Raw genomic sequence first — 18,442 nt, forward strand, 5'->3', positions numbered from 1 at the left:
AAGGTTTAAATGTGAACTCATATGTAACCATGTTGATCGACGACTGAATAACTGATGACCCTCCGGTGTCATGTGTAGTGAGGTAACATTCTGTCACCCCTTGGCCTTATCGGCTGGGACTGTAGCTAGCAGTCGGGGTGTGGGAGTGTCTGTCCCGTATAGATCTATACACACAATGCCCACTCTCCCTCCAGGAGACTCTGGTTACAAAATGATACAATAATGTAGTGTCGTATCGAGAAGTAGTATGTCACATTTTAGTTATCGTATTCAAATGTTTGTATAGTATGCCATAGTGTAGTACTGTTTTCCCTGCACTAGTGTATAGTATATCCTCTTGTATAATGTATAGTATGTTCTCTTGTATAGTGTATAGTATGTGTTGTTTATCATTATAGTATGTATGCAATGACTCAAAACTGTACTGACTCTTGTATGTGTTGTTGTAATAGTAATAGTGGGTAGTGATCTCTTAACTATACCTATTATAGTTAATTAGTAATGTTGTATATATGCCTTTGCTACCCAAAGGTACTGAACTGAAGTGAAAGCTTTTATATCCTAACACATATATACGATATATAATTAAGGTTTCAACGACATTCAGACAAATAACGAGATACCCTAAGTCCACAACCAAACAAGGAACAGGAAATAAAGTGAGTTATCAGTCCTAAGTCCTTCAAACCTTACTTATATAAATATATCTGTATAGATATGAGTTTGGCAATAATGTAAGTTTAAAAGAGTATGATGAAGGATTTAGCATTTAAAAGAGTTTAATAAAATGTTTTGAAGTGTTTGAAATACATAAGTCTGATAACAATTTGAAAGTAATAGAAAATCTTTATGTTTGTTCTAGTTATTATTCATGTGTGATTAATGCAATAAGTAGAACGTTTCAACTTGTATTCCCCCCCCCCCCCATGAAAGCATTTAAAATCATTTCAAAGGTTGATTAAGGGGTATGAACTCACCTGTAGTGAGTGGTTCAGATGAACGGATGGTATATGATGTTAATTGTCAAGTGAAGACTTGTGCACAACCGATCCTAATGAGCATATATTGGCATAAATATGTATATAATTAGTATATATACCACTAATCATAAAAGGAGAACACCCTTGGACTTAGAAAACACTTAGATTAAAGTGTTAGAAGCATCAAAAGTCTTCTGAAGTGGGTGTACGGTCGTACAGGGTCGTGTGCGGCCACCTGGTATGCTGCCCATTGGGTGTGCGGCCAGGTGTGTGCGGTCAGGGAGTGTGCGGCCGCACACTCCTAGGGAAAATGGTCAAAAACATGTTTTCAAGGTTATATCTTGTATCCCTTAAGTGTGTTTAATCGTTTGCTAGCATACTAGTTGAGTTTGAGGCCTTAAAGCAGTAAAATAAGGGGTGTACGGCCACATGAATGTGTGCGTCCACACACTCCTTGAAGATCAAGTTCTGGACTTTTAACAAGGCTCAAATATAGCTAAACACATGTAGGAGTAGGGTACTTACAGTGTATAAGTGTATGGGGGTGTTTGGAGCTCAAGAACTTAGTAGGTGTTCTTGGTGTTCTTGGAGAACACTTGAAGATCTAAACAAAAGGAGTGATTTCATGTATGAAATCAGTGATTTACACTAGATGGAGTAAGGAATCAACAAATCAAAGGATAGAACACTTACCACTTAAAGATCTAGCTGAAAAATCGGGAGTTACTTGAGAGAAAACGAGTTCTTGCCTTAGGAGGGTGAAAAGGATTGAATGAAGGCCAAGACTCTATCTTGTAGGCATGAGTGTGCTGCCAGACGAGAGTGTGCTGCCGGCGGAGGGGTGTGTGGCCGCACACCCAAGTGTACGGCCGTACACTCCTCGAGTTGGAGTGTTTGGCCACTTTTTATGTCGGGTGAGCTTGCGGGACTCAAATCCAAACTTCTAAGTTGAAGCTACTAGTTTAGAACACTAAAATGACTCAAAACAAGGCTAGAAGTGACAGAAATGAGTTTGACTTTGCTTTGATTTGGATAATATTACAAGATAGAAATTTCGGGTTGCCACATCATCCCCCCGTTAGAGGGAATTTCGTCCCGAAATTAGAGTTTTAAACAAGTAAACTATTACAAATAACTAAGCGAAAAGATGAGGATATTTTAGTTTAAACTGATCCTCGCGCTTCCAAGTGAATTCAGGTCCTCGCTTGGCGTTCCAGCGAACCTTCACTATCGGGATACGGCTTTGCTTCGTTCGCTTGACCTCTCGGTCCCTGATCTCTACAGGTTCTTCCACGAAGTTGAGGCTCTCGTTGATCTCGATCTCGTCGAGTGGGATTACAAGAGTCTCGTCGGACATACACTTTTTCAAATTTGAGACGTGGAAAGTAGAATGCACGTTACTAAGCTCGCGGGGTAAGTTAAGTTTGTAAGCTACAGGGCCGATTCTAGCGAGAATCTCGAAAGGCCCTATGTATCTTGGATTTAGCTTTCCATGCTTTCCGAAGCGTATCAAGCCCTTCCAGGGTGAGACTTTCAAAAGGACTCGGTCTCCCACCTGGAATTCCAAAGGTTTCCTTCGTTTGTCTGCGTAGCTTTTCTGTCGATCTCTAGAGGCTTGCAATCGTTCACGTATCTGAACGATCTTCTCCGTCGTTTCCCGAATGATCTCCGGACCTGTGAGAGTGCTGTCAGGAATTCGTCCTTTAGCTAACTGTGTGTCACCCACTTCAGCCCAGCACAGAGGGGACCTGCACTTCCGGCCATAGAGGGCTTCAAATGGAGCAGTCTTTATGCTCGTGTGATAATTGTTGTAAGAGAATTCGACGAGAGGCAAGTGAGTATCCCATGCCTTCCCAAAGTCGATCACACAGGCTCGCAACATATCTTCCAAGGTTTCGATGGTTCTCTCACTTTGTCTGTCGGTCTGTGGGTGGTAGGCTGTACTATTGTCCAGCCTCGTTCCTAAGGAGCTTTGTATTCACCGCCAGAAGCTCGAAGTGAATCTACTATCTCTATCGGAGATAATAGATATAGGAACACCATGCAATCGTACGATCTCCCTAATGTATGTTCTTGTGAGCTTCTCCATCTTGTCAGTTTCCTTGATGGGCAGGAAGTGTGCGGACTTGGTCAATCTGTCGACGATGACCCAAATGGTATCAAGTCCACCCGTTGTCTTGGGAAACTTGGTTATGAAGTCCATAGTGATCCGCTCCCACTTCCACTCAGGTATCTCCGGTTGCTGAAGTAGACCTGATGGTTTCTGGTATTCGATCTTGACCTTGGCGCAAGTAAGGCCTTTACTTATGAAGGTAGCAATATCCGCTTTCATGTTAGGCCACCAGTATAACTTTTTAAGATCCAGATACATCTTATCTGAACCCGGGTGGACGGAATATCGAGTGTTGTGTGCTTCCTTCATGACCAAGTCTCTGAAACCACGGTGTCTCGGTGTCCAGATCCGGTCCATGAGATATAAAGCTCCGCCACCCTTAACTTCCAAATTCTTATCCATTCCTCGCAGGGATTCTCCCGCCACGTTTTCAGGTTTCAAGGCTTCGAACTGAGCATCCTTAATTTGTGCGGATAGATGCGAATGGATAGTCATAGTTAATGACTTGATTCTTCGACCAGAATTTTCTTTCCGACTTAGGGCGTCTGCTACCACGTTGGCTTTACCTGGATGATAACGAATTTCGCATTCGTAGTCATTGAGTAGTTCGACCCACCGTTGTTGCCTCATATTGAGCTCCTTCTAGTTGAATATGTGTTGTAGGCTTTTGTGATTTGTAAAGATAGTGCTCTTCGTACCATATAGGCAGTGTCTCCAAATCTTCAGAGCAAACACAACTGCTCCTAATTCGAGGTCGTGAGTGGTGTAGTTGACCTCGTGTGTCTTCAGCTGTCTTGAGGCATAGGCGATGACCTTACCTCGTTGCATCAGAACACAACCAAGCCCTTGATTTAACGCATCGCAATAGACCACGAAGTCTTCTGTCCCTTCGGGGAGGGACAGTATCGGTGTGGTGCATAAGGCTCGTTTTAGCGTTTGGAACGCTTTCTCCTACTTCTCTTCCCAGTCAAAGGCCAAGCCTTTCTGGGTCAATGTCGTAAGGGGTTTCGCAATTCGAGAGAAGTTATGTATGAACCTGCGGTAGTAGCCCGCGAGGCCTAGAAATTGACGAATTTCTGTAGGCGTCTTCGGTGCAAACCAGTTCTCAATAGCTTTAATTTTGGATGGGTCCACGTGGATTCCCTCTTTGCTAACCACGTGTCCTAAGAATTCGACTCTTCGGATCCAAAATTCGCATTTAGAGAACTTCGCATAGAGCTTCTCTAATCGTAAGGTTCCTAGGACTTGTCGCAGATGATCACTATGCTCCTCCTTACTTCGAGAGTAGACAAGTATATTATCGATGAAGACAATGACGAACTGATCCAAGTAAGGACGGCATACCCTATTCATTAAGTCCATGAATACTGCGGGCGCATTAGTCAATCCGAATGGCATCACTACGAACTCGTAGTGTCCGTAACGAGTTCGGAAGGTTGTCTTCGGAACATCCTCCTCAAGCACTCGTAACTGGTGATACCCGGATCTCAGATCAATCTTGGAAAAGTAACTCGCCCCTTGCAGCTGGTCGAATAAATCGTCTATACGAGGAAGAGGGTAACGATTTTTGATCGTAAGTTTGTTGAGTTCCCTGTAATCGATGCACATACGAAACGATCCGTCTTTCTTCTTCACGAATAAGACCGGTGCTCCCCAGGGTGAGAAGCTTGGTCTTATAAAGCCCTTGCTGAGCAGTTCGTTAAGTTGAGCGGACAGTTCTTGCATCTCTGAAGGTGCTAGATGATAAGGCGATTTGGCTACGGGGGTAGCCCCTGGAATTAAGTCGATCCTGAATTCGACTTGGCGTTGGGGAGGTAAACCCGGTAGTTCTTCTGGAAAAACGTCGGGGAAGTCGCATACTACGCGGAGGTCTTTTAGGTCTTTTGTTTTCTGGATCGTATCGACAACGTGTGCCAGGAATGCACGATACTCCTTACGCAAGTACTTCTGGGATTGAATACTTGAGATGATACGAAGGCTCGTACTGGTTTTGTCTCCGTAGATCATTAAGGTTTCGTTATTCGGTAGGTTTAGACGGACTGCTTTCTCAAAACACAGAATATCGGTACGATGTAGACTCAACCAGTCCATGCCCACAATGACATCGAAACTCTTGATCGCAACAGGTATGAGGTCGATTGGGAATGAATAATTATCTAGCATGAGTGTACAACCTATGTAAATCTCATTAGAACTCTCTGTCTTTCCGTTGGCCATTTCTACGACGAAGGTTTCTTTTAGTGCTTACGGTGATTGTTTAAGTAAGTGTTTATTGGTTTACGAAGCTCCTCTCTGCCCCACTATCAAATAGGATACATGCATATAAGTTATCGAGGAGAAACGTACCCGTGACTACTGTGGGGTCTGCCACGGCTTCATTGTGGCCAATAGCAAGTAGTCGTCCTGCTCCTCCTGCATTCCCAACTTTCGGAAAGTTTGTTTTAAAGTTCCCTATCTCGCCACACCCGTAGCAGGCCTGGCTTACTCCTGTACCGGGGACCTGGGTGATGGGTTTGGGTGGTGCTCTGCAAAACCGGACGGTATGGCCCTTCCGGTCGCAATTGGTGTAGTGCATTTCCCAGCAGGGGCCGTTATGATGGAAATTGCACTTAGTGCATTTGGGTAGGGTCCCTGCGTATGGCTTGGCTGGTACAGGGGCAACAGGAGTTGTAGCAGCATGGACAGCCACAGTTTGTTGGTTCTTAGAAGAGGGTTGAGCTGATTTGCCCTTCTTTCGATCCCAACGCTTCCTCTTATTGTCGGCTGCTTTGGTTGGATCGGAGGTAGCCGTTGTAGTTGTTGTTGGAGGAGAAGGATCCTCATGATCGATAAGCCTTTGGGCCAATTCCTTGGCACTATCAAAGGTCGCAGGGTTTGATGCTAGAACGTTTCCTCGATACGGGGGTACCAAACCCCAGATGTATCTTTCAACTTTCTTGCTTTCAGTGGGGACCATGTTGGGACATAGAGTCACCAGGTCGCTGAATCTGGCCGTATAAGCCACTATGTCGGAACCCTTCATATTAAGGTTCCACAGTTCCTCCTCGAGTTTCTGAATCTCACCCCTCGGGCAGTACTCCTTCGCCATAAGATCCTTCAGTGTCTCCCAGCCCATAGCGTTAGCTGCTACCAGTGAGAGTGATTTGACACGTCCATTCCACCATGTCAGGGCCCTTTCGGTGAAGGTGCAAGCAGCGAACTTTATCTTGCTTCCTTCAGGGCAAGAGCACATCTCAAAGATTGCTTCTATTCTCTCGATCCATTGGGACAGCGCAATGATCCCTCCTGTTCCGTTGAAGTACGCTGGTTTGCAGCTGATGAAGTCTTTATAGGTACACTCCCGTGCACGTGGTTGGATTTCACCATGGCTAGAGTTGGTACCCGTTCCAGCTCCACTAACACCACCAGAATTCACTTGAGCCATGGCTGCGGTCACTGCTGCGGTCACAGCAGCCTGAAACATCACCGCATCAAACTGCGGAGGGGGTGGTGGTGGTGGAGTTCGATTTACAGGCGTGCCTCAGGTCGAACGCTTGCGAGGCGGCATCTTTTACTGAAAGTTTATATAGATGATGATAATAGTAAGAATCAATTGTAAGTATGCTGAGAGTGGTCCATGGATTAAATCGCCATAGCCCAACCACTAGAATGAGTGTATGGTTGAAATAGAGACACCACAATAGAGTAGGGAAACATAAGAGTAAAGACTTTTCAATAGATTAGCTATATGTCAATATTACTGGCATTAATGCTGTAAATGAGTTCGGGAAAAATGACCTAACAGTAGGTCTTACATCAAACCATAAGGGAAAATGTTGACAGCTTAGAATCCTAGTTAAAGTACTTTGAAAGATAGGAATATTTTACAGACAAGTGCTTCATAGAGCACAGTAAGGAAAGGCTATTCCTCAACCCAAAAGAAAAGATGAGTCGACATCTTCTACCGGTGACGGGTATTCCTCGGGCGAAACCTCAGATCTGCCAGCTGACGTACAACTTCTTGAAGATGCCGCTCATGCGCCCTCTGACGCACTCGGAGTTCTATGACTTCAGCTCGAGATGCAGTTAGTTGTTGATGCAGGGCCTCATTGGTTCTCCTAGTCCTTTCCATAGCCTTTTTGAGTTGGCGAATGTGAATCGTGTTAATGCCATAGTTGGCGTCAACTTCCATCACTCGGTCGATGGCTGCACGACCTTGCTCAACATTCTGAGCAATCCTACGGACCATAATGGGTAGGACTCGGTCAGCTGAGCCTCCCTCGCTTATATTGTAAAAGCTTCGATCTCCGTTGAAAGGTAAAGGCTGACCCTGCTCATCCCTCTAACGGTCCAAGTTTGTTGCCCACAAGGGTGTGGGACCTTGAAATGCTGGACGGGGGTTGAGGTTTGGGACTTGTCCTTCTTGGGGTAGATTGTTGACCTCTGGTTCGGAGTCAGAGCCATCCGAAAAGCCTTCTACGAGGTGATCATCCAAATGGATTGGATGATCCTCTTCTGGCTCATCATCGAGCCACCCACCATTGCCTTGGTTGGGAAAATACGGATCGCCGGGAAGATGGAAGCCAGCCATGTTATCTACGCGAGAATAGGGGAAAAGAATAGTTAATAGACGTACTAATTATGATAATTATAAGATGGCCCTTTTTAGTTTGCACATAAGTAATTATAGTAACACAAAATACTCCTATAGTATTTTAGGTTTGTGTTATGTTCTAATGTTCTCGTTGTAGTGGTATTGGTAAGTTTTTAGACTTGTTGCGACACCACAATCATTCTTAGGCACATGCTAGTCACTCTTCGGAAAATATAGTTGATCAGGCTATATCCCCCTAGACTTGACTATATGTCTCTAAGCCTAATTGTGTTGTTCAACAATCGTAATACTTTTGTTCTGACCTAGTATGATACCGACCTTAGTATGAATGTATGTATACTTAGTTAAATATTTTATTATTTAAAAGTATAAATTCTTGGTCAGAGTGTTTTAATCCCGATGCGTTTATAGTTTGTATATCTTTTATGGGTTGATATACTTGATTCACTATAAACAATGCTCTGATACCAATCTGTCACACCCCAAAACCGGAACGGCGGAAACGTTCTGGGGTGGAGGACTTCATGTACAGTATCACAACAAAGCATAATAGTAAACAAGCAACAACATCCATTGCATTAATAGAATAATTTTAATACAAGCGTGTTCTGTATAGTTTGTAAGACACCAAAATGAATGATCAAAATAAAAGACGAGTCTTGCATGTGCTCCATCTTCTCAAAAGCTTCATCGGTACCTGTCTACTGATGACCTGAGAATACAAGTTATTTTGAAAGAGTTTATTAGCATTAACGCTGGTGAGTTCATAAGTATTTAGTGTCATTGCTTGTATGAAAATGTTTGTAACAACGTAGTGTAAGTGTTCGTAGCTGGTTGTAAACGTTTGTAAATGTTGGTAAATGGTTAAACAACCTAGAAAATCCTATATTTTCTACTGAAACGTAGTCTTCTACCAAGACCCAACTATTTGCATGTTTGTTCTTTTGTAAATGTAAGAGTTTTTCCCAGTGAAACTATCATTATAAAAATATAGTTTAAGTCACCGTTTATGTGAGATGATTACAAATAAATGTAATAGGGGAAAAATAATGTTTTATCTCAGCAGTGACACTGCTGGCCATAAGGTGATAGAAATGCAGACTCCAGGTAATATTAAATGTACAATACACCTCGGGGAGTCTGTTTGCCTTTAATTCTTAGTCGGTTAATTAAAGGTTTAAATGTGAACTCGTATGTAACCATGCTGATCGACGACTGAATAACTGATGACCCTCCGGTGTCATGTGTAGTGAGGTAACATTCTGTCACCCCTTGGCCTTATCGGCTGGGACTGTAGCTAGCAGTCGGGGTGTGGGAGTGTCTGTCCCGTATAGATCTATACACACAATGCCCACTCTCCCTCCAGGAGACTCGGGTTACAAAATGATACAATAATGTAGTGTCATATCGAGAAGTAGTATGTCACATTTTAGTTATCGTATTCAAATGTTTGTATAGTATGCCATAGTGTAGTACTGTTTTCCCTGCACTAGTGTATAGTATATCCTCTTGTATAATGTATAGTATGTTCTCTTGTATAGTGTATAGTATGTGTTGTTTCTCATTATAGTATGTATGCAATGACTCGAAACTGTACTGACTCTTGTATGTGTTGTTGTAATAGTAATAGTGGGTAGTGATCTCTTAACTATACCTATTATAGTTAATTAGTAATGTTGTATGTATGCCTTTGCTACCCAAAGGTACTGAACTGAAGTGAAAGCATTTATATCCTAACACATATATACGATATATAATTAAGGTTTCAACGACATTCAGACAAATAACGAGATACCCTAAGTCCACAACCTAACAAGGAACAGGAAATAAAGTGAGCTATCAGTCCTAAGTCCTTCAAACCTTACTTATATAAATATATCTGTATAGATATGAGTTTGACAATAATGTAAGTTTAAAAGAGTATGATGAAGGATTTAGCATTTAAAAGAGTTTAATAAAATGTTTTGAAGTGTTTGAAATACATAAGTCTGATAACAATTTGAAAGTAATAGAAAATCTTTATGTTTGTTCTAGTTATTATTCATGTGTGATTAATGCAATAGGGAAAATGGTCAAAAACATGTTTTCAAGGTTATATCTTGTATCCCTTAAGTGTGTTTAATCCTTTGCAAGCATACTAGTTGAGTTTAAGGCCCTAAAGCACTAAAATAAGGGATGTACGGCCACATGAATGTGTGCGGCCGCACACTCCTTGAAGATCGAGTTCTGGACTTTTAACAAGGCTCAAATATAGCTAAACACATGTAGGAGTAGGGTACTTACAGTGTATAAGTGTATGGGGGTGTTTGGAGCTCAAGAACTTAGTAGGTGTTCTTGGTGTTCTTGGAGAACACTTGAAGATCTAAACAAAAGGAGTGATTTCATGTATGAAATCAGTGATTTACACTAGATGGAGTAAGGAATCAACAAATCAATGGATAGAACACTTACCACTTGAAGATCTAGCTGAAAAATCGGGAGTTACTTGAGAGAAAACGAGTTCTTGCCTTAGGAGGGTGAAAAGGATTGAATGAAGGCCAAGACTCTATCTTGTAGGCATGAGTGTGCTGCCAGATGAGAGTGTGCTGCCGGAGGAGGGGTGTGAGGCCACACACCCAAGTGTACGACCGTACACTCCTCGAGTTGGAGTGTTTGGCCACTTTTTGTGTCGGGTGAGCTTGCGGGACTCAAATCCAAACTTCTAACTTGAAGCTACTAGGTTTAGAACACTCAAATGACTCAAAACAAGGCTAGAAGTGACAGAAATGAGTCTGACTTTGCTTTGATTTGGATAATAGTACAAGATAGAAATTTCGGATTGCCACACACTGGGTTGTGACAAATGCGAATGGCACTTTCGGAGTCACAATATAGAGGAATTATTTTCATATTTATGCCATAAACGCGAAGTTCGCTTTGAATCCAAATGACTTGAGATGTGCACGAAGCTGCGGCTATATATTCAACCTCAGCTGTTGACAATGAAACGTATGTTTGTTTCTTTGATTGCCAACTCACTAGCTTGCCATCAAGAAATTGGCATCCACCAGTTGTGCTTTTTCTATCCAAACCGCAACCGCCTAAGCCAGCATCTGAAAATGCTTGTACGAAAAAACCTGAGTTCGCAGGATACCATATTCCAAGAGATGACGTTCGTTTTAGATACCGGAAGATATTCTTGACAGCCACCTTATGAGGTTCGCGTGGGTTGGCTTGGAACCTAGCACAATAACAAACTGAAAACATAATATCTGATCTACTAGTTGTTAGATACATGAGTGAACCTATCATCCGACGATAAAGGGTCATATCAGCAGCTGGTTTATCCAGCGAAGGAGTCAGTTTTGATCCGAATGCCATTGGGACCTTCATCTTTGAGTCTCCCAACATTTCAAACTTAGGAAGTAGGGTCTTCGTGTAAGCCTCCTGATTGATGAAAATTCCTTCCAGTCCCTGTCTAATGTTTAAGCCAAGAAAAAAATTAATGAGCTCATCTCAAACTTAGTTTCCATCAGCTTTCGGAACTCAGCTGTTAGGCTGGGATTAGTAGATCCGAAGATGATGTCATCAACATAAATTTGTATGATCATCAAGTGGTCACACTCTTTCTTGCGAAAGAAGGTTGGGCCAACCGAACCTTGCTTGAATTTGGACATTTTAAGAAAACGAGTTAGTGTTTCATACCAGGCTCTTGGAGCTTGCTTTAGACCGTAAACTGGTTTGTCAAGAATATAACAGTGGTTGGAATATTTTTCATTTACAAATCCAGGTGGTTGCTCCATATAAACAGTCTCTTCTAGTTCTCCATTTAAGAATGAACACTTCACATCCATTTGAAAAACTTCAAAATTTTTGTGTGCTGCATATGCCAAGAAGATGCGAACGGATTCCAACCTTGCAACGGGTGCGAAGGTCTCTTCGTAGTCAATCCCTTCTTCCTGGCAATAACCTTTGACCACAAGTCTAGCTTTATTCCTGATCACATTCCCTTCTTTATCCATTTTATTCTGAAACACCCATTTTAAACCAACAACCGATGCATCTGGGGGAGTTTGAATTAGTCTCCAAACTTTGTTTCGTTCGAACTCATTGAGTTCATCTTGCATTGCTTGCACCCAGTCAGAGTGATCGAGAGCAGTGTTGACGGTTTTGGGTTCAATCTTGGATACGAATTAAACATACAAAATTCTACTTTGGAGAATAATGCAGTTTGCTTCGCTTTCAGTTGAGAACGGGTAAGGACACCTGCAGAGGATTCACCAATAACTTGAGCTTTTGGGTGATCTCTTGTCCATTTGGTCATAGGAGGATAATTTGGACCTAAGGATGGATTTAGCTCAGCATTTACTTCCTCGAATTCAGATTGAACAGATTGAGCGTCCGAGTCATCATTCGCTTCTTTATTCTCCCCCTCGAATGATGCGAACTCGTTGACCTCAGGAATTGAATCATCACCTGCGAATGGAGGTTCGTGGGTCATAGTTGGTGGGGAACAATCTCCATCAGAAGGAGGCTCAGTAGAAATGGGTGATGCAAAATGCTCCCCCTGTAGAGAAGCATTCGTGGTTAGAGGTGTAGCATCCTCCCCCTGGAATTGTGTGTTAGACCCATAATTCTCCCCCTGGAAAGTGGTGCGTTTGTCTCGAGGTACATTCGCAGTGAATGGCTGTTGTGGCATGTCCTTCGCAGCATCATCGATAATCTTCTTAAGTTCGTCGACTTTATTATCCGCTGCCTTAGCTTCAGATGAGATAGTTTTCTCAGGTTCATCAAAGAGTAACATGAATTCTTCATAAAGGTTAGACATATGAATAACGGCTGGACAAGGTTTAGGAAATATTTCCTTGATCTAACATTCGTTCGACTGAATTCGCTTTAGATAATTGTCGTCAAACGTGACATAGTAGGTTTCTTCTATCTTCATTAAGCGTTTGTTGAGAACCCTATATGCCTTGGATGTTAGTGAATATCCCAAGAATATACCTTCGTCAGCTTTCACATCGAACTTGTTCCGTTGTTCTTTGGAGTTGAAGATAAAACACCTGGAGCCAAAATCATGGAAAAACTTAACGTTAGGTTTGCGATTATTTATGATTTCATAAGGAGTTATTGAGAATCGCTTATTTAGAATGGATCGATTTTGGGTAAAGCAAGCGGTAGCTATCACATCAGCCCATAAGTAGAGTGGCAGACATGCGAACGTTAGCATGGTTCGTGCAACTTCACATAAGGAACAATTTCGTCTTTCAACTACGTCATTCTATTGTGGAGTGTAGGGAGCAGAGAAGTTGTGTGTGACTCCCTTTTCAGCAAGAAATTCTTCAAACGCTTGGTTTTTGAATTCTAGCCCGTTATCGCTGCGCACGTTGCGAACCAGCTTTCGCAGTTGAAGTTCGATTTTCTTGATAAAGTCCTTAAGCTTTGGTGTTGCTTCAGATTTCTGTCTAAGAAAGAACACCCAAGTGAAACGGGAAAAAATCATCGACAATTACTAGAATATATTTACTACCACCAACGCTTTCAATAGCTGAAGGTCCACAAAGGTCGATGTGCAGAAGTTCCAAAGGTTCGATGACCTTCGTGTTTACGATAGTTGGATGACTCTTTCTGCTTTGCTTTCCCATCTCACAGGTTGCACACAAATGATCCTTGTCGAATTTCAATAGAGGAAGTCCTCGCACATGATCACCAAGAACGAGCTTGTTGATGTCTTTGAAGTTTAAGTGTGAAAGACGCCTATGCCATAACCAGCTTTCGTCTGAGTGAGCTTTTGTAAGCAGGCAAATGGCAGGCTTTCCTCATATCGGGTTTAGATTCAGTGGATACATTTCACCCTTTCGTTGTGATTTCAGAAGAACAGTCTTGGATTTCTTTTCAATGATTTCTGATCCTTCGTCATCAAATGACACTTTCAATCTGGTTCCCACAACCAACTATGAGATACTGATTAGGTTGTCCTGCAAGCCTTCAACATAAGCCATTTTACGAATAGAGAATTCCCCATTCGTTATCATGCCGTAACCTTTTATTCTGCCAAAATATTTATTCCTGTATTTTACGTTGCCGCCATCCTTGAGAGCCCTGAAATCCCGTAGTTCCTCCTTTCTTCCTGTCATGTGACGTGAACAACCACCATCGATGTACCATTCAGTGTCGAACTGTTCATCACGAATAACCTGCAAAATTTAAGCAGATTTAGGAATCCAAAGTTTCTTGGGTCCTTGTGAGCCTTTCACAGAACTAGGAAAAGTAATATCAAGATCAACCATATATGTTCGTTTTATAAGAGTGGTTTCATCTTTTCGTTTGATGGTGAAAACTTTGATTTTGTTATCTTTTGAGTTAGTTTCTTTAGAATCAAAAGTTTTATTCTTGTTATTAGCTTGATTCGTGACGGGCTTCTTTTCAGCTTCCTTAGGGTTAGCATTTGTTTTCTTAGTTGGAGCTTTCAGCTCCGAAAAAGCTTTCCTTGCCTTTGATGTTATTAGTCGTATACTTCGTGGATTGAGAGTGACAAGGCTTTGGTATCTCCATTGGTTGCTTTGTGAAGAAGGGTTTTGGAGTCCCTTTTTGCTCAGAGTCCCTTGGACTATGAGAACAACAATGCGAACACTGATTGGAGTTCACTTGCGAAGGAGCTTTCTCTTTGTGATTCATTCTTCTTTTGTAGCGAACGTAATCTGAATTTTGGGATTGCGAAAATTGCTTCCTTTCATTGAGATTTCTTTTATATCTGTCATTCCTTTGTCGTTTTTGATCAGCAAGTTGCTTTGATGACTTATGGATGTTCACCTTAGGATTCCCTTTTCTCACTTCGGGTTCGCTCTTCACGGGGTTAGGTTCGCTGCGAACCTCCTTGGTACCACTTGGGCTACCTTTTGCAAATGTTGAGCGATTATTTAAGGGTTCAGCCACGTATCTCCCTTTGACTTTCCAAGAAGCTCTTTCAGATAAAATAACGGTTTCGTCAGCATTATCTATGGGAGCTGACCATAAGAGTTCATCACATCCGTCTTTGTTGTCTTCGTCTACAATGGTATTTAGCTCGACGGTTTGATTTTTGGTTACCCCATTAACTTTAAAAACTTGATTGGGCGTTGTTTGAACTTTTGGAAAAACAGTTGCTTTTTCTTTCAAAATTTCAGGTTTGTTTTAAACAACTCTTGCGAACCCAAAAGAATTTTCAGAAATAAGAGCTTTCGTAGGTTGAGATTCAGTTTTAACAAACGCTGAGCAGTCAACCTCATCCTCTACAGAAATGTCACTCATGTCACTATCCTCATCGAATTTAGAAGTGCTTTCAACATTTATTTTATTTTCTGAACTCAAATTGGCATTCAATGAATCAAATTTTTGCACAGTATCAGATTTGATCTGCTTTTTTTCATTTTCATCCAGAAGTTGTTTCCACATGTTTTTGTGGTCCTTGGACTTAATGTAATTTTCAATACGTTCAAGTCCGACTTTGTATGCATCAGAAGTTTCTTCAGACGAAACAATAAATTCGCATGTGTAGGTGTCTGGGTCTATTTCGTCTTCCTTTAATTCGAGAAATGGCAAATCATTTTATGGATTTTCTTACCGATTTCACAATCAAGGTGTAGTTGAGTAATATTAAAGTAAAGCCTTTTTGCAATCACACAAAAAATGTTTTGCAGTTTTAAAAGCATTAAATTATCTCTCTGCAAATAAATAGATTCGTCCCTAGACTTAGACAAATCCAACTCAACCTTCTGGATCCACATACGTCTCTCCTTACTCTTGGATGTTTCCCTGCCCAATTGATCGGTTAGGTTAGAGTTTGATAGTCGGGTTCGCTTTAAACTATCGCTTATACTTGAAAAGGTGAATTTTAGATCATTAAGTTCTGTTTCGTATCTAGATACAGGAATATTAAGTGATTCAAGAATGGAATTTACCTTATTGATCAGTTGTTCGCATTCGTTGATCTGTTTTGGAACAGGCCTTGCCGCGAAACAGCTATCTTCACTCCTTCCACTCCCACTTGCATTCTCCTGCATCTGCGATCCTCCTTCAGTCACCATCAAGCATCTTCCTGAGTACTACGAATTATGTTCTTTCGCAACAAACGCCCTTCCATGTGTGGGCTTGCGTACTTCTTCATCCTCTGATTCTGTTGACCAGACTTCCAATCCTCCGAACTCACCTTGAGCCAAGTTTTCCTGTACAACAAAAGCAGGCATAGAATAATCATTAGATTTCTTCTTCTTAATCTCTTCCAGCTTTTGCATGTGATAGGCCTCCTGATCCTCTCCTTTATTCTTCTCATTCTTCCTTCGCAACATGCACTCCTTTGCAAGATGGTTTTTACCATGACAATAATTGCAATCGTATCTGGAGTCACTAGCTACCTTTTTCTCCTTCTTCTCTTCCTCTTTCTGAGATCCACTTTTGTTCTCCTCTTTCACTTTCTCTGAGCTATAGCTTCCCTGCCAGTTCCTATTTTTGCTTGAGGGAAACTTCTTCCTAGCAAAAACGCTTAGGGTTAGACACCATTAAAGCAAAATCTTCGTTTGAGAGCTCGTACTCAGAATCATCTGAATCAGATCCGGCATCAGCAACAGTCTTGCCTTTCGTAACTAAGGCTAAAGACCCCATCCTAGACACCACCTTTTCTTCTTTCATTACTTCACTCTCTCGCGTCTTCGGAATTCCCACAAGCCTCGCAAGAGTATAGTTCTTGAACTGTTCGTGTGCTTTAACAGTTGACACCACTGCCTTCCACTCTGATCATAGTCCGTTCATGAACGTGACCTTTTGCTCAATCAGCTCACGTCCAATCCCGTGCTTCGTCATCTTGCTGAGAATATGATTATATCGATTGAAAGTGACATTCAGAGTTTCTTCAGGCTTTTGAACGAACTCGCCAAACTCGGATAACAAGAGCGTTTGAGTCGAGTGTTCTAGATCTGCGTCTGCAGAATAGAGCTCTCTCAACCTATCCCATATAGCCTTCGCTGTGTCACATGAGCTTACAAGACAAAAAGTATCTGCTTGCAAAGCGAATCTGATCATCGTCATCCCTTTAATGTTGCTTAAGAGTTTGTCTTTTTCGTCTTGAGGCAGATCCTTCACGTCAAGAAGCAGTTGGTTGTATTCTTTCTGGATTTTGATTGTTCTTTTGGTCTCTGTGTGAACAAACGGACCTAGAGTGATTGCTTCCCAAATCAGATAACCATTATCTTCTGAACCTAAAACATAATCTTCAAAGTGCATCGCCCAGACTTCATATTCTTGAGGAAAAAGAATCGGGATTCTGGTTGTTGATCCGATGCTGCTTGAGATATTCAAGGAGTTGATGTTTGAATCGTCGTTCTGCATGGTGAACAATCTTTTAATACCTGCAATTAATCAGACTGTAAACACTTATTAGGTTAATATTGAGATCACAGAGTTACGTCAATAAATCAGTGATGGCTCTTAACAGATCCAATATTTGCGGAAACCCTAATAATTTCTTCAAACAGAAGAGTTGCGTATTATGTACACAGTCTCATGCTCTGATACCAATTGATAGGAATAAATCCTTAATGATCGAATAGATTAAAACAGGTAAACAAGAACACAATGTGATCAAATTGGTGCTGAATGATTAACAGTCACGCCTAAGAAGAACTCGATGAAGAATTGCTTCTGTAGAGGCGTAAAATAGGGTTACAAAGATAATTATAAGAGTTAACTAAAATACGTAGCATGCATGCACCTTATATACTATAACCCTAGCAGAAAATACGAGTGGATAGGCCCAACTCGTTTATACAAAATGGACTAGACAAAACAGGCCCAATGACGCAACACTAAATCTTCAACAAATACTATAAATGAACCTCGATCCCAATATAGATAATATAAAACTCTGACACAATTCCTTGGTCCACTTTAGGGGATGTCTTCTAATGATGGAAACCTCGCATGGCCAGAAAGCCTTGTTTGGACAGAGGCCTAATATGGCGAATGTTACTTCTTTTGTGCTTCAACCATCTCCGCCTAAGTGGTTGTAGTCATTCTTCATTGATGGAATTGATTGTTAATGAAGTTTGTCACTTTCTTTAACCACCATAAAACTACAATCCACCAATTCATCTCTTCAATAATCTTCTTCTTTGGATATGGAGATCTTCACTTGGAATGTTGATCTCTTTTTATAATTACCCTTATATCATCGTTCAAATAAAGATGTTTTTCACTGACCCTAAAAAACTCCTTGGCACCATCTTTTACATGAATAACTCCAACATTAGAATTATCAGTGAGATCTCGGTGTCTAGGTTCAATGGTTGGTAAGTTTTTGTTTAGAAGAGGTGGAGGATTCTACCAAAAGATTAACTAGATCTCTTTGCATCGTCTCCCCATTTCTATCGAGTAGTTTAGAAGGAATTACTAGATCCTTTAACATGGGAAACTAGAAACCCCTTTGGTTAAGTTTTGGTTATCAAAGTAATAGGTGAGGAGCAAAAGCTCATTGGTCTTCATCATAGAGAATTCAGACTTGAAAACAACGTGATTGGACTCATCGACTCTTGTAAATTCAAATCTAAAGTACCTTTTGATTTTTGAACATGCATTTTGAGTAACGTCTCGTAATATACCAAGATAAATTTTTGTTTTTAAATAAGTCAAAATCATTCATTCATTATCCCAAAGGACGAACAGAGTAAAAGTATTCTCAAAACTTCAAAGTAAATCTTAAAAAATCATTGCGGAATAAATCTTCAAGTGATGCATTGCAATCAA

At 41.3% G+C, this 18,442-nt stretch overlaps 1 protein-coding gene across 1 annotated transcript; it reads right to left on the reverse strand.

Annotated features, from left to right (window-relative positions):
- Positions 1-16,438: 16,438 nt before the first annotated feature.
- LOC145121628 (uncharacterized) lies at positions 16,439-18,273 on the reverse strand. The gene is made up of 2 exons (XM_079057347.1): positions 18,252-18,273; positions 16,439-16,899 (listed from the first exon to the last, which is right to left on the reverse strand). Exons 1-2 carry the CDS (start codon positions 18,271-18,273, stop codon positions 16,439-16,441), a joined length of 483 nt encoding a protein of 160 aa, XP_078913473.1.
- Between the last annotated feature and the right edge of the window lie 169 nt (positions 18,274-18,442).

Source organism: Lactuca virosa, chromosome 1, assembly GCF_052849685.1.
Source record: "Lactuca virosa cultivar CGN04683 chromosome 1, Lactuca_virosa_CGN04683_v6, whole genome shotgun sequence".
In the NCBI taxonomy this organism is placed as follows: domain Eukaryota; kingdom Viridiplantae; phylum Streptophyta; class Magnoliopsida; order Asterales; family Asteraceae; genus Lactuca; species Lactuca virosa.

Coding starts and splice junctions, on each gene's coding strand:
- LOC145121628 (XM_079057347.1), bottom strand. CDS start 18,273: ATGCATGTTCAAAAATCAAAAG. Junction 16,900..18,251: donor GCATGTTCAAAAATCAAAAG/GTACTTTAGATT, acceptor ATTATGTTTTAG/GTTCAGAAGATAATGGTTAT.